A 19,950-nucleotide genomic window follows, 5' to 3' on the forward strand; every position below is an offset into this window, starting at 1 on the left:
TGCCTATGGCTCTGGCACAGTCGTGGCTCCAAGGATATGCCGGCCGAAAGAAGAGTATTCTGATAGTTGCATATATCTTGACTAACATTGTTATTCACTGGCCGGGGCCCGTTGGAAAAACTCAATTCTCGGGCCCCGCTCCCGTCAGATCATATTCAACGGCCGAGTTACCAGAAACAAGATAGTTAGTCGGTTCCACACGTCGAGTGATAAGCTTATTTTAGTAACCTTGAATAACGGGGTCAAAGGGTCTCCATCATCACAGAGCTGCGCCGCAGCAGTGCTTAAATAGTAGTCCAGGACCCTGTGGCCAGTCGGGTCTATTCTAACTTCATTTCAATCAATTAATCCAAGCATACGAACTTTACGGGGCACTTTGATTCAACACCCTTTCCCTTTTCGGATCATACCCGGCAAACTGGTTCATCCAACGAGCCATGGCTACTTTTCATCCTTTTCCGCGGTTGCCTGTCGAGCTGCGCCACCGCATATGGGACATGAGCCTACAGGCCCGGGAGGTCACCGTGCATCCCGTTTATGGCCCCAATGTTGTCAAATACTATTCCTCCTCGGCAAAGCCTCCATCAGTTCTACACGCTTGCAGGGAGTCTCGCTTGTACCTGCAGGCCAGCTACGTACAAGCCTTCCGAGAAGGTTCCGAGCCGCGTTATCTATGGGTGTATTTCGAACTCGATACCATCCGGATCTCGCAGGGCAAATTGTTGTCAATTTGCACCCAATGGGACTCTATACGTCAGCTGGCCATCGAATGCACCGATTACAACGCGTTCATGGACTATGAAATTGAGGATATACAGGCACTCGCAACCACGGGATTGAGATCTCTGACTATTATCAACATGAGAGACACACCCAGGACAGACCCCAACTGGTGGCAAGATTGGACCGAGCCATTCATGGTGGATTGCTATTATCGATGCGATCCGCTACCGTTCTTCACCAGAGTAATCGCTCCTGGCGACCCAAACAAGGCCGAGGTCAACTCGGAAACATACATTGGCCAGTATCGTGAATTTCGCAAGACTTTGGAGGAAACGGGTGAATACTACGTTGATCCGTCCGATGGCGCGTCAGAGGATGGTAGAGAACGGTCATTTCCCGAGTGGCAACACACGGAATCCTGTAATTGTAGCCGAAAATAGAAATAATAGATAAGACAACAGGTCATATCATCTTACAAGTCAGTCCATGAAGCCTAGAACGAGCTGTATACGTAGTCTAAACTCCGGACGGAAAATTCTCTCTATTGGTCACGAGCCCAATAGTGCGGCCCCGAAGCCAGACATGGCAACAAGCTTTCTTGGCACTTGGCGGTCACCAATAATTTCTACATACACTTGCGTTATGGCGGTTGCTTCCGGATGACTACTAGGTAAGGACTAATGACAGATGAACTGACTACGATACTGCCAAGATTCACGAATCTTCAGAAATCCTAGCTCCGATAGGGTCTACAAGTCAGTGAGACAATGGAGCAATCGTACAAGCTTGCAATGAGACCAGGCAGTTGGTACAAGCCACATTTAGACACGCGCGGCAATTATAGCATTTTTGCGACCATTACGATTTGTTGTCACATCATCTTCCATTTGAGAGCTCTTACGTCGGTTGTGTTTCCGCCGATCCAAATTGAATAGATGCTGAATAAGAAAAAAAATAAATCACAGCTTTTCTGCTAATCATCAAGCTTGAAGTTTACGTGATTAAAGTTTGTCAAGAAGCCAACCCAAAATCAAAATTCTTTGCCACTGCAGCACCTCTCCACCCTTTTATGGAGACATTTGGAAGAATGCCTATCGCACAAGCTGGAAAGCCCTCAACCTGCGAACTGAGCCTGTTACTCAGACGTACAGGAGAGACCTTGTGATTTATTGAGCGCCTGAGTGAAGCTGGAAATGACGTTCTTGTGATCAATGGCGGCTTTGGTGCCTGGACTGCCGTCTGGGTTGTAGTATCTGTCTGGGTCGTATTCCTCGTCAAGTGCCTTCTGAAGCGCATTTCTCACGTCCTCAGGATCCACATCGGGGCTGGCAGCAATGGTCTTGTCGATGTTGAACACCTTTTGTGCTTGATTACCAATATCATTCCCAAAGTCATTGTAAGCCAGCGTGATTCCGGATGCTGCCAGCTTGCCTTCAATGATGGGGAGAACAACTCTGTTATGATCAAAGATGCGTTTCTGCCTAGCTCCGTCCAAGGAATCGGCTTGATTCTGTATTGATTTGAGCGGTCATTCCTGACGGTTCATGCGCTGTGTATAGGACTTACAGCGAAAAAGACAGAGTTTGCATCCAGTTCTTCCGGTGTCATGTTGTTCAAGCGTTCGCGTGTGTGGTCTGCGATCGTGTCGATCATTCCGTTATAGCTTCCCGTCGCTGATCCTCATTAGATTTTTGGAGAACAATTGCATGTAGAGAGAGATGATTTGATTATTCACTTTGTTTCTTGCCACAATATCGTTCGGAATTCAATGGAAGGAGAGAGACTCTGAAGTTACACTTACAATATTTAATCGTGTTCTGAGGCTTGTAATGTCTTCGAGTGTATCTCTGATTGCTAGAATACAAATTTTCAACAGTCGATTCAATGTCGGGAGTCAGGTTGTTTTGAATTGCGGCGGTATTCCTTCCGGGTATCACTACCTGGGTACGCCACGCAGGCTGGTTGCAAATATGGGCCAAGAACTCTCGCAAGGAACAAGTGCCTTCTTTGCCTGCTTCAGTAATGGAGCCTGTGCAAGCTTGGTACACGCCCGAGTCACATTCGCTCGTGGCCGCAAGCCAGTTCACGCAACGATATCCGATGGTGCGGTCAGCTTCAGGCTTGGTCAGATCAAGCTGATAGTTGTTCCACAACCACATCATCTCGTAAGCGATTCGCAAATTCCGATTCTCTTGGGAGACAACGCCTGCAGCGAAGTAGAGGACCGAGAACAAGAAAGAGAGCTGCATCTTGTGCGATTTCTACTATATTGAGAGAAACCACAATGATAAAGAATTTGAGCAAAGCTGATAGGAAGAATGAAAGTAAACGAGTGCAAATTCTGAAGTAAAGAACGAACGCAAACACAGTTTCGGATATCAAAGGGTTCAAGATTATTTTCTGACAATATCTGATGGTCAAAAAAACGGAAACAGACCGCTACATGTGTAGAAAGCAGTACTACAAAGGCATGCATCCCCGGGCGTGACTGACTCAATTTGATCAGGATCATGGCCATAACCTTCCTCCTACCCATGCAGCTCAATCCATCACGCGCCGTTCATAGTTGATTTCTTGGCTCATTTCAAATTTGACCGAACGTGTTTGCGGCTACGAACGAAGTATACAGCTACCTGGTACCTATACACGTGCCGTTGCGGCGAAGCTTTTCAACCTAAACGGCGGGCTCGTGAGGCCTGTAGGTATCCATATTACCATAACGCCAAGACCCATCACGAAGCAGTCAAAATGGAAGGCCAGAAGAGTCCACATCAGAATCTAACTATTTTACTCCTGATGCCAAGAGAAAATGTTCAGGCACAGCCGGATATACTACCCGAAAGGGTGAAAATGAGGGATAAATGCGTATTCATCCCCACAATTACCAGTGTCAATAGAAGCTAAAATATAAGGATCGTGAAGACTATCGGTCTTGGCGAAAGAGGGACTCTCAAGGTATAGAGCCGCACGCCAATATTGTCGCCTTGCCATGCATCAAGGGTCTAAAAATCCATTCTTCGGGGCATCATGATGTGATGTTTCGGACATTGGCGGACGTGTGCGGTTCCCGTCGGCGGGTGATGACTGTGTGCCTTGCTTGATTATGCTGTACAGGTGTCTGCTCCTCCGTCCCTCTTTCTAAAGCTCCCCTTCCATCCTCATTCACGTCTCTCGTTCACATCGCAACCTCATCCATTCATTCGTTTGCTTTTTGCATGAACTCACCATGAAAATCAATCAAGCAGCGCTGGCTGCACTTGCGGCGCTGCCTCGCCTGGCGTCTGCGTCCCTGGCTCAGAGGCTGAAGTTTCTCAACACTCGAGATGTCGAGCCGGGGATGCCGTACGATTTGAATACCATTTCCACGTGCACCTGGTGGTACGATAACTTTGAGGGTCTGACTTGCACCGACGTCCGCGATTTGCTGTACGCCATCAGTCCTGAAGACTTTACTCGCTGGAACCCATCCATCACCTTGGATTGTGGAAACTGGAAGAGACTGTCGTACTGTGTGCAGGTCAAGAGCGAGCAAACGCAGACTACTTCTACTACTTCCACCACCACAACGACTAGCACGGCCTCCGCCACCGCAAAGCCGTCACTGCTCGGGTGGGAGTCTCTCGGTTGCTACGTTGATGATGACCCACACACCCTGAGCACTCTGAGCGCAAAAGAGGGTGGCAGCCAGCTCACAGTAGAAAAGTGTCAGACAGCATGCTTCGGCGATGATTTTCTTTTCGCTGGAGTCAAAGCTGGTACTGAATGCTGGTGTGGCAGTTATGTTAGCAATGAGTGGGCGTCTGACCAAGATGATTGCAACATCCCTTGCGGTGGTCAAACATCAGAGACGTGCGGCGGTACTAGTGTCATGAACATCTATGAAGCCGAGGTCAAAGATACTCTCCCTGCTCCTTCCACTCCTACAGACACGGCCACCACCACAACCACCAGTCTTGCTACAAGCACTACTACCAAGGCAACCAGCACTACCAGTACGTCGACCACAGCCACTGCCATTCCGACTTGGCAAGCCCTTGGCTGCTACAAAGACCTGTACCCAGCCAACGACCGTACACTCAAAAACCTCCTTGCCACTAGTGATACCAGTCTTACCATTGCTAGCTGCCAAGCAATGTGTAAACAAGACAATTACCTGTACTCAGGCGTCGAGAATGGACGCGAATGCTGGTGCGGCAACGAGATCCAGTCGTCCACGACCAATGTGGTTGTAGCCGAGACAGACTGTCGTACTCCCTGTACTGGTGATAGTTCTGAATTCTGCGGCGCCGGCGCGCGTGTGTACCTTTACAAGTACGTCGCAGCCACCGAGGCCACCTGGCAGACCCTCGGCTGCTACAATGACCTCTATCCGACAGTCAACCGCACCCTGCGGGATCTGCGCGATTTCAGCGACACCAGCATCACCATTGCTGGTTGTCAGACAACGTGTAAAAAGGACGGTTACCTATACGCTGGCGTCGAAGATGGGCGCGAATGCTGGTGCGGTAACGAGATCCAGTCGTCCGCGACCAATATACCCGCCGCCACTTCCGACTGTAACAAGGCGTGCACAGGCGACAGTTCTGAACTGTGCGGTGCTGGTGCACGTGTTTTCCTATACAAGAACATTGTACCTACTGCTCCATGGCTTGGACTCGGTTGCTATGGAGAGGAGGATCCACGAGTCTTGCGCAATCTATTGTCGGTTTCCTACGGTAGAGGAAATGTCACGCACCAGAACTGCATTGACACTTGTAATCGCGGTGGATACTCATACGCTGGTGTCGAGAACGGCGAAGAGTGTTGGTGCGATGACATAATCAATCCTCCCGGAGATTTGGCGTCTGATGGATCTGCTGGCTGCAACAAGGCATGCACCGGAAACGCAGATGAGACTTGTGGTGGCCTCGCCAGGTTGGAGATATTCGTCAAGTCCACTAGTATTTGAGCGGATGGATAGGTAGACAGGCAAACAAGAAAGGGGAGAAGAGTTCTAGCTGAAAACAGTGCTGGATATTGGAGGACTTCGATGATTTCTTTGCGTAATTCTACTTCTTGACATAATATACTAGTGCTCGCCAAAGACAATTTATCCTGCGTACAACAAAGCATCGGCAGTCTACTGCCTCTTCCATCAAGTTCACTTTCCCAGGTCATCAGACTCCATGCATGAAATCCAAGCCGGGCTCACTCTTGTAAGAACATTCATGTTATCAGGTAGGAAGTCAGGCACCTGACGCCTGCTCACTAGTTGAAAGCATGCCAGAAACTTTTGCGTTGATCTCAACGAACTATAATAGAGAGGTGCTATGGAGCTATCTAATATATCCGAACAGGTAATGCGCGGTGTGTACTGACGGCGTCAGTCTAACAACGCATTCACGCTTTTTGTGATCTCGGTGTAAAGACGAGCTCAAGAGAGCCTAATGCTAACGTGAACGTGTCTCTTTTTCCGTCTAGAAACGCCTGGGGGTCTTGGCCCGGCGCAAGACTGACATTGTATTTGCGAACAATTCGTGATGCGACGGCTCTCAGTTCCATTAAGCCTAATTGCTTGCCGATGCAAGAGTAACGGCCTTGATTCGTCATCAGCAATGCTTCGATGAGAAGATAGAATAAAGCCTTACCTGAGGAGAAAGGGTTGAAAATAGAATCATCTACATTCAACTCCTTTTCAGTAGTCCACCTAGTAGGAATGAACTCGTTTGGCCGAGAAAAGAAACGTTCATCTGTTGTAATTGTTACCATGGATTGAGTTTTGAATGTTGCGAATTTCTTACCTCTATACATTGTGTATGAGGGAATCTGGATAATGGTATTCCCTGGGATAAAGGTTTGGTCGATCCGTAGACCCTCTGGAGGTGTCATTCTCTGCACACCTGAAGGGACTGGGGGGTGCAAGCGGAGTGATTCATTGATGACACCGTCCATAAATTGTAACTTTTGTAAAGCCACTGCATCGACGTTCTCTGTAGAATTATAAAGATCATCGACTTCTTTCTGGAGTGCTTGCAAAGCTTCTTGGTTCTGTGAGAGCTCAAAAAACATGCAGGTCAGTGCTGCTGCTGTCGTATCGCTGGACTTTGGTCAGCTTCTTTTCCAAGGACATTGCCGAGGGTAGACTAACCTTCCTGCAACAGCAATAAGATAGGCATCTCCGACGAGATTTAATTCATCCTGATGGCTGGGGTTTCCTTGGCTCTCATGATGTTCTAAGATGGACGAAAAAACATCTTGTTGGCTTGGCTTCATCTACAGGGAGTTAGTTGAGATTCAAATTGCCGTTTTGGTACACACTCACCATTTTACGATCGTTGACCTGCTGACTAACCCAGGCCCAAAACTTTTTGTTTTCTTTATTGAGGATAGGCGTCGCTTTAAAGATTGGAAAAAGCCAAATCAAATGACTGAAAAGGCCAACATTGGTCATGTCAGCATGAAGAGATTTCATGAAGTAGTGCTTGATTCCGTCTCGGAGCATATTGAAGGACTTTCCCCAAGCCAGGTCTCCCATGACATCGAAACTATAAAAGTTGAACCAGTCTGTGACATTTACGGGCGTATTCTCCCGCTTTGAGAGTTGCTCCATCAGCTGGTTTGTGTAGTTTTGAACTCTGGGCTCGTATTGACGCAGAGCTAACCAAATTTATTAGCAAAAGTCCAGATATAGATTCAGTGGGCTGTGGTACCGTTTGCACTGAACCCACGATCCCAAACGCGTCGGCGCTTAATATGATCCGGCTTGTTGCGAATCATTTGTAGCGAAACCAGAGGGTGCAGAACATTGTACCAAGGTCCCTTGGTGCAGGGTGATTGAGCCCCGTGGATTGCGGCGAGAGCATGCTTGTTGGTGATGGATAACTCGGAAGGGCCTAAAGGAAACCAGATTAGAACCGTCTGCAATTCAATGGACTCTCCACACAAGGATGCTCACCTAGACGCACGATATCGCCATACTTTCTGTGCAGGTCCTGAACCTCTTCGTACAGGTGCAAATCTTTGGCTGAGAGCGAAGTTACGTAGAAGTTGGATAGACGAGCCAAGAAGGGACCTGGGAACTTGGAAAGTCGATGGAAGAACGCGCGATAGACAAGCATGGAGGAAAAGATGCCACCTAGTGCGAGGAACGCAAGGCGCGAAATAATAATTTGAGACTCAGTAAATGAGACATGGTCCGAGACGAGGTACGATAGTGCTGCAGCAGGGATCAATTGGAGGCCGAAGAAGGAGACGATCAGGCTTGTGGTTGCAAGATCCCATTCACCAATGCGGAAAACAAACAAGTGCAGGAGGATTCCAATTGCTACCGCCGCAAGTTGGGCGGTACCGCCTTCTAGAAATTTAGTGTCGATATCCATGGAGTCCATGTTTGATTGGAGTAGATAGCATTGTACATCAGTCATAAGTGTCTGCGTGGTGTGGTTTTGTATATAAATGATTTCCATACGTTTCTCTATACTATACAGGACATAGAACTCAATTTTTTGATCGACCTGCCACTGACTCAGGTTACTCTATGCAATACTTTGGTGGATACAATTTCAACCATTTGTTCTTTGACCAGGAATAAGATATTCTGACTCGACATAGTCGAGTCAGTGGGCCTTTCCCCGCGTGATTGTCTTGGCCTCCACTTTCCCCATGGGGGTCCATGCAGGCCTAGAGTTTTAGAGGTTTAGTCTCGGTCACAGCAAATGAAGTTGTTCTTTAGTTCAAGAAGGGCATCCGCAAAGGCCATAATGGCCTTTTTACCTACTGGACACAGAGAAGTCAGCTCATTGAATTGATGCCGCTTTTTGCAGAATTGTTTTTCGTGTTTTGCAGTCGAGCCAAGCATTACGGATCGAGGCACGATCTACATGCAAAATGTTATTAACATGAAGAATCAAGTTGCCATTGAGATGCGTACGGTCTCGTGAAATGATTGACCCTTAAATTATGGGTCGAAACATAATTCAAGCATCCGATACACAGACTTGTCAAGCATTGGATCTGAGTCGGGCAATACTGACTCAGTAACAACCCTGCCACACATAATTGGCCAAAGTGGATATACTGTTGCGGCATGGAACAGACTGACTAATATTTACTGATGAATTACTTACATTTCAGCCAACCAATAACTCAAAACACTCCTTGATAAATCGTTGATTTAAGAACCTGCTTTATTTCGACTGCTTTAAATCCAATAAAATCACAAAATCAATCCCAACTAATGCAGGCTATTGACTACCGACACTTCCGATTATAGCAAAAATAAAAGAAAGAATTGGAAATAAAGCGAGAGGGCGAAAGAGATCAAGAAACAGAAAGAATATTTTCAATAACATGGCCATCGAGGGCGTCAACAAAGCCGTCATCTACTCCGACCCTCCGAGCATTAAAACAGAAGTCGTTGAATTGCCAATACCCAAGCCTGGGCCTGGTGAAGTGCTTGTTCGATTGTATGCTCATCTCAACGTTTCTAGCTTCAACACCTAACAAAACTCTAATTTAGGGACTTTTCTGGCGTCTGTCACACAGATTATGGAATATGCACAAATGGCTTCGAGACGCTGCCTATCCCAACCCCAAAGGGTAACATTTCCACATCTACGCTGTGACATACTGGATACTGACTCGTGATTGTAAGGGCAAATTGGCGGCCATGAAGGTAATCTTCCAGAGCTCCTTTCATATTCATGATTCTAAACTTGCAACAGGTGTAGGTAAAATCGTTGCTCACGGTGATGGCGTCAAGCAGCCACCGATCGGCTCACTGGTTGGAATCAAGTATGCAGCGAGCGCCTGTCTAAACTGCGGTCAGTATTATACTTTGGTTATTCGACACCACTTGCATGGGTCAGCAGCTCTGATATTGGTATGATGTCTCTAGATAACTGTTTAGAAGGAGGCGAAACTACTTGCAGCTCAGGCACAATTTCCGGCTATCTCACCCCAGGAACATTCCAGCAGTACTGTCTCAGCCCAGCAATATATGCAACTCCGATGCCCGACAACATTGATCTCGCCGGCGCAGCACCGCTGATGTGCGGCGGCATCTCAGTGTACGCAGGTCTGAAAAGGGCAAAAGTGCAGCACGGGCAGTGGGTGGTCATCTGTGGCGCGGGAGGTGGGCTTGGCCATCTCGCGGTTCAATACGCCAAGGTGTTGGGCGCCAGAGTGTTGGCATTGGACACGGGCTCAAAGGAAGAGTTTTGCCTGGGCTTCAACGCCGACGCGTTTATTGACTTCACCAAATACGACACTGATGCGGAGCTTGCGGCAGCAGTGAAAAGCGTCACCAAGGAAAGTGCCAAGATCGTGCTCATGTGTTCGTCTAGCAATCGAGCATACAATCAAGCTATTTCCTTCCTCGGGTTCCGTGGCACCTTGGTGTGTTTGGGTGTTCCGGAAGGACCACAACTGCCAATTGGCGGAGCCAAGGTCGCTGATCTTATTGGACTGGAACTGACAATATTTGGTGGGTTGCTAACCAAGGCCCTTCGCCCCATCCATGCTCTTTTTCCTGATTCAAGGATCGAATATCAGCTGATAATTAAATACTCACAGCGAACAAATCGGGGAACCGAGCTGAAGCAAAGGAATGCCTGGACATTGCAGCGCGTGGGCTAGTCAAAACTCACTACCAGTTAAGGCCAATGGAGGATCTCACGGCCGTGAGTATTATTTACCACTTTTCATTTTGGGCATGAACTGATTAGCTGGCCTAGATCTTCGAGGAAATGGAAGCAGGTCATATCAATGGAAGAATTGTTTTAGATCTTCGCTGAGGACAGTTATGCGGCTTTACCATTTCCTGTGCCCATTTTTAGACGAAATGGCTGGGCCAGTGCAGGGGTAAGGTCGAATAACTACAATCACATATGTGTTTATATGATATCTAATGCTTTGAAATCGGACCTTGCTATTGTATAAATGGGGGAATATGAAAAATTTACCGGTCGTGTTCGCATGCTCGAATGTTCCAGAGACCGTACAATTGCCTGCTTCTGGTCCAAGCATTGAGGGCGACGGGGTATTTCTCGGCATTCCATCAGTTGGAGTCGTGAACTTTCAGACATTGCCGCTAATATGGTGCTTTTTCATTTCACCGTTTCTTGTGGGTATTGTTCTTGGTGAAATAAGACCTGTTTTATTGATCAAGGTTGGCATCTAGACCCAGGTTTGTCTGCTGGCCGCTACCGTGCTGATTCACCCATTGGGTTTGATAGCCAATATCTAAGCTTACTTCGCCCGTTTCATCGGAGCCGTCTTCTGCACTACCCCTCATTTCACTATTGAGCATACGGTTAATGTTGGAGAGATTTGAAGTGAGCTCTCGGCCCGGGCCTCGGTTGAATCTGGGCATGTCGGATAAGAACTCAGGCCACATCTTGAAGATATCTCCCGACATTGTCCAAACGTTTATATCCTTGATTCGTTCATCGAAGGCAGGGGAGACCTTGTACTCATTTGTGTCGGTATTGCGAAAGTAGCAGTCTCGGAACTCGAACGGCCAGAGTATATGAAGACTGGAGCAGAACAGTTGCCAGAACATATTAGAGCAGTACCGATGCTGCTGAAAGACGAAGCGTTCACGAAGACCCGGCCTTGAGATACAAAAAGATGAATCAGTGACCCTTGTAGCCCCCACGAGAAAGCTGAGATTGGATGTCATTGTCATACCAGGCAAAAAAGTCGATGGCATAAGAGTGTGCGATTGACTGTGACGGCCTGTAAAGCATTCAGCGATCCCGATCGCTGGGTGTAAGAGAATAAATGCAATACAAACCTCGCAAGATACCACAAGGGCACCGCTTCACGTTTTTGTTCGCTTCCTTCTTGATGAAACCGCAGCAGGATGTGCATTAGTCGCAGAATTGCTAGTCTCTCCACCTTTGCGCAAGATGAGAATATCGCTTCATCAATTTGTCGTAGTTTTTGCCATGATGGTAGTAGGCGACCACCAGCACGCCTCTCAACGGCGTCCCAGCCGTCGATAATAGCTCGAACAGGAGTATCGTCCTCTACCATAGCTTCTTGGGCACTCAATTGAGGGCACCAGGGCGTAGGTTCACTAAGGACTTCATTCGCATATCTCCACAAGTTGGCCCCTCCTTCCATTGTGGCTTTCGGGGAGGAGCGCGGAGCGCAATCGCACTTGGACATTGCCGCTGGGGGTATAATTGGATCTGGAGGAATGCAAGTGAGTACCTCGTCCATTGGCAAAACGTCGTCGAACATGAACTCTGATTCGGGGACTAGAGTTTGATCGAGACCCAGTGCCGAGGTCTTGCTCGGTACATGCACATTATTTTCTCCGCATTCACTGTTGAAGTTGCTGACTGTTGCGAGCGGCGATCTAACGTCATTAGACTCTGTCAAAGGTAATATTCAAGAGGGACTCTGGGAATATGTACAAGTATCCGGTATCACCAAAGCCACTATTGTCGGATCTCTGGCCATCGTCGGGTGGCGGGGACGACTGGTTGTCGCACGGCGGTGCGTTGGCGGAGCCGGGCGCGGGACGATGGCCCTTACGGTCCTTAATGATGCGCTCAATGGCGCTTAGAGCTTGCGCCAGCGAATCGCGTTCAGCACGTACTTCGTCGTGTTGTCTGATAAGTTCTTGGGCATTGCTGGTGGGATCCTGTTGCTCAAGGTCGAGGACCAAAGCCTCGAGGAAGGCAATCCGATTTTTCGTCCGTTCGCGTGCCGCCTGCTGTGATTTCCGATCTGCCTCTCTCTTTCTAGCTTTCCGCAAGGACACAGCCGTATGAGTCGTGCCTCTGCTAGTGGCGGGCTCTGTCTGTGGTGGCATTGTTATCTGGCACCAAGAGACGTTGTGATACCAAAGGAGTTGGCTGGCAAATGTTGAATTGCCGAATTGGACGTAGATGAAGCCGAGAGGACAGGCGACATTGTAAACCAGAGCCAGACACGGGCAGAGAGATAGCGCACAACCAGCCAGCGCACTACCTACTACGTATAACCAAGCCTCCGCGTTTGCGTTGACAGCCCTGGCGTTGTGCACAGGCGCCAAGTACCCACGCCCCGGCCCAAGAATCTACTAACCTCACTAGCTCGTATGCACTCCAGCCTCTATGCAGCCGGCATTGGCAGGACTAGCTACCAGCCTGCCTGGCTGAGTCTGGGGATAGCTGGGGCGGCTTGGGCGGGATTCTTCAACCGGGGGTTCAAGACCCTGTGCCTTGGTCTGGAGAATGCGGGGAAGAGGAACTATTCGAGCTTAAAGTTTGGTGCATCCCAGATTAGGTGCCACGAAGGCGTCATCAGGCCCAATCAACAAGTTGAAGCAATATGCACGTGTGACCTTCTTCGCCGCACGTACAATTTCTGACTCGGCTTGCGCTGACTCGCTGATTTGCAATAGCTACGAAAAGACTCGCGTCCAAATCTGCAAGGAGGGTCGCTGGGGAAGGCGGTCCCTACCTACCTACGTACTCGAGAGACATGCCATGTCCGTGGTACCCGTGGACCAATCTCTAAAAGTCGACCCCTGGATGAGATATGCTACACATTCGGTTTGTTTCCTACAATTCCTGTAAATGACCCCGGGTTTGAAGCCATAGATGTACTCGATTTGCTGCAACACCAAAAGCGTAATCATCCACTGAGGAGCGGCCACAACGAATTTCGACATGCCGGGCTACGCTAACTTTTTGGAGTACCTGGATCAACTAACCTTAGCAACATAGGTACTGAACAACCGATCGCAAAGCGGTCCAATGATCTTACCTAGATTCGGCGGAACCAAGATCTTGACAAGCCTGTGCCGTAAAGATACGTCTGCATTGTCATTGACGATCTTTTATCTAATCATCCGTAAATCTTCAAATACATTTTCACTCCTATCCTTGTTCTTACCAAGCCAGGCGACACAATTTGCGTGGGCATAAAACTAAGACGCGTTTAGTCAATTAAGGTGCCAGAACAAAAAGGGTATACTTCCTCCAATTGTTACACTCGCCCACAGCTATCGGACAGCAATATGTTTCCTTCAACATACAAATGCGACCGAATCTGATGCATCCCTGAGGGTGTACAGACAGACGGGCCTGATCGCGAGATTACCTGAAGGTGTTGGTGTTTGCTTGTGGTATTCCGACCAGGCTCACGCTCTCCAGCTTAGTGTGTAGTGATAACCTTGAAAGTTATTGCCGTTCGGTGATTTAAACGTCCAAGGGTAAACCAGCGGTAGTTGAAAATACCAAAATTTATGCAAGCCCTTGAAGATATGCACCTCTACTTTATTTGCAACAAATCGACGAACAGATGAACCAACTATCTAAATTTCAATCAACATCCCGCTGGGTCATTGCATCACTTTATATCCTCCTCCCGTAGTGCCGAATGAGTGTGGATGGAGGAATAGCGCCCAAAACTCCCTAACCTAGGTCGGTAGTGGAGCGTGCAGATATCTCCGTCAAGTGGAGACTTCGGCATTATTTTAGCTGTAGATGCTCAACCACAGCCAAGACACTTTTCCCGGACCTCCTATACCTCCTATCCAAGCGCCGCAACAGGATTTCTGCTGACATGACGCCCAAATCGAACAAAGCGTGCCTCCCCTGTCACGAGCGAAAGGTCCGGTGCGACTTGTCCACCGCTGGAACTCCGTGCCGCTCATGCGTCGGAAGAAACTGCCAAGAAAGATGTGTCCGTGCTGTCCGGCGGCCCAGAACGTACCTACTCACCTCCGTATCGTCTTGGTGAAAGCCACTTGGCTGACCTCTGCCTCTCAAGCCGGCCACATGCTAGTTTGCAGTCGCCTCAAGCCTCAGCTCGCAGAGTTACACGCGCTAGTGGACCTGAACGCCGCTCGCCTCCTACCGTAAATCGTCCTCAGCCGCCACACCAAGCTCTTGACGATCAAGCGGGCAACAGCTTAGTCAGTCCTGCTCTGAATAGCTTCAGCTCGGCTTTGCTTGTGTAACTAGCTGACAATAATCACAAAGTTGCCCGTCATTACCACTGGAAACTCTACTGATCCCTTTGAGCAACCCGTCCCACCGTTTGAAGTGTCGTCGGACTCCTTTGAGACAGCTGCCAACCCTGAGAACCAGATTTTCGTGCAGATATGTAACGAGGTCGCTACAAGTAAAGGCCTACCGCCTGCATCGACTCTCCTTCGTTCCTGTAGCCCTTACCGGGACTCCATCATATACCGGGACAGCTCAAATCTCATGTCCATTTTAGCCAATGCCATCAGTACTGAACCAAGGAGTCTCACGAGACTGGTCATCAAAGATCAAACACAGAGCCAAGCCGAATTCTCCTCTAATCAAGAGCAGCCATCCCTTCTTAATCAGTTGGACGAGCCCGCTTCTCCGGAAACAAGATTTCTCCAGGACAAGGGAGCCTTGACTTTGCCGGCTTCTCCATTTCGGTACGATGTTTTTGTTTTAATACTTTTGCTCCCTCTTTCTATCCCTTCTTTCTTTTTCTTCTCCTTTCATCTTTTTCTCTCCTAGGGCGAATAGTGTGTAGAACTAAGAGAGCTGATACCGAAATAGTGAACAGTTACTTAAGGTGTATTTCAGTCAATGCCATCCACATGCTCCGGTTTTCGATCGGGTCGAATTCATGTTTTCCCTAGCCTCGGGCCAGCACTCTGTATTCCTTGCGCAATGTATCTTTGCAAGTAGCAGCCAGTACGCCCCCTTGACATTACTGAGGCAGTGCGGTTTCAGGGATAGGGTCACCGCACAAAAGAAGTTCAGCGAGAACGCTGCATTGCTGTACGATCTGGGGTACGAAAGAAGCCAGGTACGGATGTTGCAGGGCTCCATCGTCCTAGGGTCGTCGATATTGTCTTATACACACGACAAGGACTTCCGCCACTGGATATGGAATGCCGGTCGTATTGCAATGAAGATGGGCCTGCATAGAAAGTGAGCACCTCTATTAACACTGTTTCCCTTCCCACCTATCGCCGCACCTCCGTCCCTCATCCCCTAGTTCCTACGCATAATCACTGATGAGCCATGTAGCGATATATCAAATGATATGGACTCATTCACGTATTTGCTATGTCGCAGGATATGGAGTTGTTTACATGTATGTGGCCAAAGTCTTCCCATGACAACGGCCTCTGCTGACTTCACTTCTAGGACAGCGATGTTTTGCTGTCATTAACCGGGCTCTCCAACTCAAGGATATTGGACATGACCAACTGTACCATGAAACCCGTCACGGAAGACAATTGGGACAGTATGGGCGTACCAGTAGAATTTTCATCCGTGCTTGATCCTGTACCTCGGCGGCAAAAGCTTTATCTCGTGGAAAGAAATAAGCTGTCCATCATAGGCAAGTTTGTTCTGGTGGCAGCCACTCATACAGTCTACTAATCTATCTCCAGGAGAACGCTGCCTGTCGACGATGAGAAATGTAGGAAAGTTCGGTAACAACGACGGACACCTCAACGACATTACTCAGCAGTTCGCTTCTTGGCAGTCATCCTTGCCAGGGGCCCTGCAACTCAACGCGGACCCCTGTTGTGTGGAGGGCAATCTGGAGCTGACAATGCTTCTGGCTTTGAGTTACCGATACCAGTGCTTCTTTTATCGTGCATTGCGAAGTTATTATTTCTCCATCCACGATGATCGACATACATTGGCCAACCAGCAACTGAAAATGGCAATGCTAGGGACCGACAATCTGATTGGTAAAATGATGACCAACGGAAATCTGAGGATGCTTCCTCTGAGCTTGTGAGTAGCCAAGTCTTGTGTTTTCCTTTCGCATCTAGTCGACTGTGTGGACTTGCATTCTCGCGACCACCTCTAACAAATGCATCTCTTCAGTATCCATTGTGTCTTGACAGTACTAGTTCTGCGCATAGAATCTGCTGTTGATCCACAGGAACCAGCCATATACGCATCCATGTCGGTCGCATATATACAGCAAGGGCTAGTGTTTCTGAGAGCGCTAGATGACCTGCCTGTTGTTGAACGTGGTCGTATATTACTCGAGAGGATCATAGAGCAGAAGAATCTCCCTATACATACCGGATCAACTACCAACAAGTCAATGTCTCATGCTACCAATAGTCATGTCTCACCAGCACTAGGGTCCGAAGCATTTGCAAGTAACCCCCCGGAAAGCAACGAGCCTCTATCGTTTTGGTTTGGGGAGATATTTGATACAGAAATCATTGAAGCTCTCAACCTTATGGGAACATGATACTTGGCGAAAGCGGGATGCGTTCGCATTTGGGATGATGAGCAATAGTCGACACAATATCAAGCATTGTGGATGAGCATGGTGACGATGGATGTCAAAGTACACACCCATGGAGAAACGTAATAGATAAGATAGATTTGATTCACTTGGGCGTGTGTCTATATATTTTTATGCCCCTAAATCACCCAAGCGGGCGGTCGTCGGTGAGCAAAGAATCCAATGCTGGTGCGTGGACCACGACAAAGACGTCCCGCCTCACACCGGGCTCCCACTCGTCTTCCTTGTCGTAAGCGCTGATCCAACCTCTAACAGCGGCGCGGGCCGCGCCGTAGTCAGCGACCGGAAGGTCCACAGCCGGGAGCGCGAGCGTGCTGGGATGAAACTCGGCATCTGAGTCCCGACTCGAGAGCAGAACAGCGCGCAATCTTTCAAGTGCGGCTTTCCGCTGCGCGCCAGAGGCTGTGGCAGTCAATGCGACCACGAAACCTCCATTCATGAATGAGCTGTTTCATGGGGATGCGGATCATCTCAAGGCACCTACCCCAACAATTCCCTTTCGGAGCTTGATTGGAAAATCCGTCCCATAAGTCCACTTTTTAACAAGTGGGATCCGAGGTGAACCGAGGGCTAGGGTCGTTGCGTAATATGCACATGATTCCACTCAAATGCGTTCTTTCCTGTTCCAATACCCTCTACGTGAATTCAGTCTCCTACTTCATCTTGCAACCTCAGCCAGATTACGTTCCCATACACGCTTGTAACGACTTTACTACGGTTTATAGAACACACCTACGTTTATTCTCTTGCCAGTGTGCATGTTCATAACAGCACTACACAAATTCTACGCCGAGCACGCAACAAGCCAATGAGTCGGAGACACACGAGATCATCTGTGACATGATTCATTCCGTCGTTAGCCCCTTCGAATCGCTCCAACGGCAGCATAACGAATCAACGTGTTAAGGATTTTGTATGACATGGAGCAAACATTGCCTCAGACAGTCGAGAGCCCTGCCGACATGGAAGCAAAGTGGCAGGAAACGTCCGCACGTCTTTCCATTGAGAGGGGCATGCACGACTGGCAATGTCGGCAATACTGGAAGCTTGGGATGAGCTACACTGGCATAGCCGCGAAAGCCGCGAGCTTATTGGTGGGTTCCAAATTCACACTGGGACCGCCGCGCCTGGACAGAGATGGACTGGTGTTTGTGAACTCGAATTGGGATTTGTCAAGAGATGGCAGAAGAGGAGATGCGAATCCACGGCGAATTCTAGGCCAGCAAGGCCTCTTCCTTGAAATGGACGAAATGGAACCCGCACCTTATGCGACAGTGTCCTATGTGTGGACAGAATTCCCAGAAGTGGACTGGGACGAAATACGGGCGGAGCTGGAAAGGAGAACAGGGATAAGTAATCTCTGGGCGGACAGGATCTGCATAGATCAAGACGATCCAGAGGACAAGGCTATGGAAGTGAGAAAAATGTCGTCATACTATCTTGGAGCAAGCGCATGCCTGATATTCACAAAACAACAAGGATTCCTGGAGGCGATCGAGGAATGGAAAACCGCGGGGCGCCGGCTTGATACAAAAGAATATCTGGCCGCCTTGGACCAGTGTGTGAGCTTTATCAAGTCTTCCTACTTCGAAAGAGTGTGGACTATGCAAGAGTTGGAACTGTCAGCGTTTTGCTACATATTGACTCCAGGCGGCTGGGTGGCCGGCAATGATATAGATGCGCTACTTACTAGCGCAGTTGATAGCTCATATATAGCAGTCCCTGCTGCGGCTCGCCATCGCCCTGAAGAGTGTCGACGTGAGGTCTGGAATGCGGGAGACCCGGAGGGAGGATTCAGGAGGATGGTAGCCGTCTTTGATAAGAGGTGGACGCGCTGGGGTGGAACAGATGCTGAGTGGTTGAAGAGCATCAGGAGGCCTTTGATGGTTGTGTGGCACAGAGCCAAAGGCAGGAAGTGTTCAGAGCAAAAGGATTACTTATGGGGTATATCTGCGCTGGTAGAAGATTGGGAAGAGTATGGAGCGAACTACGAAGAGCCGATGGCAGAAAGCATGCGGAAAGTGCTTTCAAAGGACAAGTCGGCAACAGCTATACTAAGATGCCGAGAGAGTATACTTAGACGCCGAGAGAGTATACCAAGATGCCGAGAGAGTCAGCAAAAGGGTACTTTGGATAACTTGTCAGAGCGGTTTCCAGCAAACGTACGGGGACCACGTTATGAGGAAAACTGGGCAAAGGCGACACCTACATACCAAGAGGAGCTGAGTTCCCCCAGTTGGATGCCAAAATTTACGATGGGAGTGCCTGACCTGGGACTCGAGGTCCAGCTGGACGAGGACCATGCAGAAGCGGCATCCTTTTTCGAGAGACGTATGGTCATGGATGCAGTGCAAGTGTGGCTCAAGAAGGAACCGCTTGACGGAGTTCTCATGATTGCAGACACGAAGGGAAATATTATTGCAAATGACTCGTCTATTACCGAGAAAATAAAATCGTCGGAGAGACAAGACTGGAAGAGGCTATGGGTGGTGTGCCAGAGACAAAAACCGAAAAGCGGCACAGACGTGCAATATCTTGTGCTGCTCGACGGGTTCGAGCACGGTGAGGTCGTGTCTAAAATTGATTCAATCAATTTCTCCCCTATATGGCGTTATGATAATTTCCCAGAAGCCGTTAAATCCAATACAACAAGAATATATATAGGATAATAATTATCGATTAGCAGAGTTCAAAATGGTCTGATCAGACGTAATTGGGTGAAATCAGTGATTATTAAATTTCAATACTAGTTTATCTCATCCTGGCTTCCACACTTTGCGCACAGATTGAGGAGCACCCGGCTAATCATCGGGAGCCCCGCTCATCTACGTGTAAGAAGGGATGATGGGTATGGTACAACAGTTGCTGTATTAGTTGAGTTGCTTACATCCAATAGTGGTTGGATGGTTAAAGATATATACATATTGGGAAAAGCGCTCCCCCTATTCCTACGCTTTAACATTATGCAGACACCATGGAGTT

The 19,950-nt window shown here is 48.6% G+C and overlaps 10 protein-coding genes across 10 annotated transcripts; 5 read left to right on the forward strand and 5 right to left on the reverse strand.

Annotated features, from left to right (window-relative positions):
• Positions 1 to 437: 437 nt before the first annotated feature.
• On the forward strand, positions 438 to 1,163 carry PFICI_06739 (uncharacterized protein; the record flags this gene model as incomplete). The annotated part of the gene is made up of 1 exon (XM_007835320.1): positions 438 to 1,163. One exon carries the CDS (start codon positions 438 to 440, stop codon positions 1,161 to 1,163), a length of 726 nt encoding a protein of 241 aa, XP_007833511.1.
• Positions 1,164 to 1,858: 695 nt separating this feature from the next.
• Positions 1,859 to 2,376, reverse strand: PFICI_06740 (uncharacterized protein; the record flags this gene model as incomplete). The annotated part of the gene is made up of 2 exons (XM_007835321.1): positions 1,859 to 2,233; positions 2,290 to 2,376. The coding sequence occupies 2 exons, from the start codon at positions 2,374 to 2,376 to the stop codon at positions 1,859 to 1,861; spliced, it is 462 nt and encodes a 153-aa protein (XP_007833512.1).
• Positions 2,377 to 2,450: 74 nt separating this feature from the next.
• PFICI_06741 (uncharacterized protein) lies at positions 2,451 to 2,972 on the reverse strand (the record flags this gene model as incomplete). The annotated part of the gene is made up of 1 exon (XM_007835322.1): positions 2,451 to 2,972. One exon carries the CDS (start codon positions 2,970 to 2,972, stop codon positions 2,451 to 2,453), a length of 522 nt encoding a protein of 173 aa, XP_007833513.1.
• A 977-nt stretch (positions 2,973 to 3,949) lies between these two features.
• PFICI_06742 (uncharacterized protein) lies at positions 3,950 to 5,671 on the forward strand (the record flags this gene model as incomplete). Its single annotated transcript, XM_007835323.1, has 1 exon — positions 3,950 to 5,671. The coding sequence occupies one exon, from the start codon at positions 3,950 to 3,952 to the stop codon at positions 5,669 to 5,671; it is 1,722 nt and encodes a 573-aa protein (XP_007833514.1).
• A 431-nt stretch (positions 5,672 to 6,102) lies between these two features.
• On the reverse strand, positions 6,103 to 8,090 carry PFICI_06743 (uncharacterized protein; the record flags this gene model as incomplete). The annotated part of the gene is made up of 7 exons (XM_007835324.1): positions 6,103 to 6,299; positions 6,351 to 6,452; positions 6,504 to 6,799; positions 6,851 to 6,975; positions 7,025 to 7,359; positions 7,413 to 7,595; positions 7,658 to 8,090. The coding sequence occupies 7 exons, from the start codon at positions 8,088 to 8,090 to the stop codon at positions 6,103 to 6,105; spliced, it is 1,671 nt and encodes a 556-aa protein (XP_007833515.1).
• Positions 8,091 to 9,051: 961 nt separating this feature from the next.
• Positions 9,052 to 10,496, forward strand: PFICI_06744 (uncharacterized protein; the record flags this gene model as incomplete). Its single annotated transcript, XM_007835325.1, has 7 exons — positions 9,052 to 9,167; positions 9,221 to 9,300; positions 9,356 to 9,376; positions 9,426 to 9,524; positions 9,599 to 10,186; positions 10,276 to 10,382; positions 10,437 to 10,496. The coding sequence occupies 7 exons, from the start codon at positions 9,052 to 9,054 to the stop codon at positions 10,494 to 10,496; spliced, it is 1,071 nt and encodes a 356-aa protein (XP_007833516.1).
• Positions 10,497 to 10,858: 362 nt separating this feature from the next.
• Positions 10,859 to 12,526, reverse strand: PFICI_06745 (uncharacterized protein; the record flags this gene model as incomplete). The annotated part of the gene is made up of 4 exons (XM_007835326.1): positions 10,859 to 11,315; positions 11,392 to 11,439; positions 11,498 to 12,067; positions 12,126 to 12,526. The coding sequence occupies 4 exons, from the start codon at positions 12,524 to 12,526 to the stop codon at positions 10,859 to 10,861; spliced, it is 1,476 nt and encodes a 491-aa protein (XP_007833517.1).
• A 3,581-nt stretch (positions 12,527 to 16,107) lies between these two features.
• On the forward strand, positions 16,108 to 16,443 carry PFICI_06746 (uncharacterized protein; the record flags this gene model as incomplete). Its single annotated transcript, XM_007835327.1, has 1 exon — positions 16,108 to 16,443. One exon carries the CDS (start codon positions 16,108 to 16,110, stop codon positions 16,441 to 16,443), a length of 336 nt encoding a protein of 111 aa, XP_007833518.1.
• A 649-nt stretch (positions 16,444 to 17,092) lies between these two features.
• Positions 17,093 to 17,407, reverse strand: PFICI_06747 (uncharacterized protein; the record flags this gene model as incomplete). The annotated part of the gene is made up of 1 exon (XM_007835328.1): positions 17,093 to 17,407. One exon carries the CDS (start codon positions 17,405 to 17,407, stop codon positions 17,093 to 17,095), a length of 315 nt encoding a protein of 104 aa, XP_007833519.1.
• A 481-nt stretch (positions 17,408 to 17,888) lies between these two features.
• Positions 17,889 to 19,813, forward strand: PFICI_06748 (uncharacterized protein; the record flags this gene model as incomplete). Its single annotated transcript, XM_007835329.1, has 2 exons — positions 17,889 to 19,530; positions 19,719 to 19,813. The coding sequence occupies 2 exons, from the start codon at positions 17,889 to 17,891 to the stop codon at positions 19,811 to 19,813; spliced, it is 1,737 nt and encodes a 578-aa protein (XP_007833520.1).
• Positions 19,814 to 19,950: the final 137 nt, after the last annotated feature.

Source organism: Pestalotiopsis fici (assembly GCF_000516985.1).
Source record: "Pestalotiopsis fici W106-1 unplaced genomic scaffold PFICI_Scf_4, whole genome shotgun sequence".
Lineage (NCBI taxonomy): Eukaryota > Fungi > Ascomycota > Sordariomycetes > Amphisphaeriales > Sporocadaceae > Pestalotiopsis > Pestalotiopsis fici.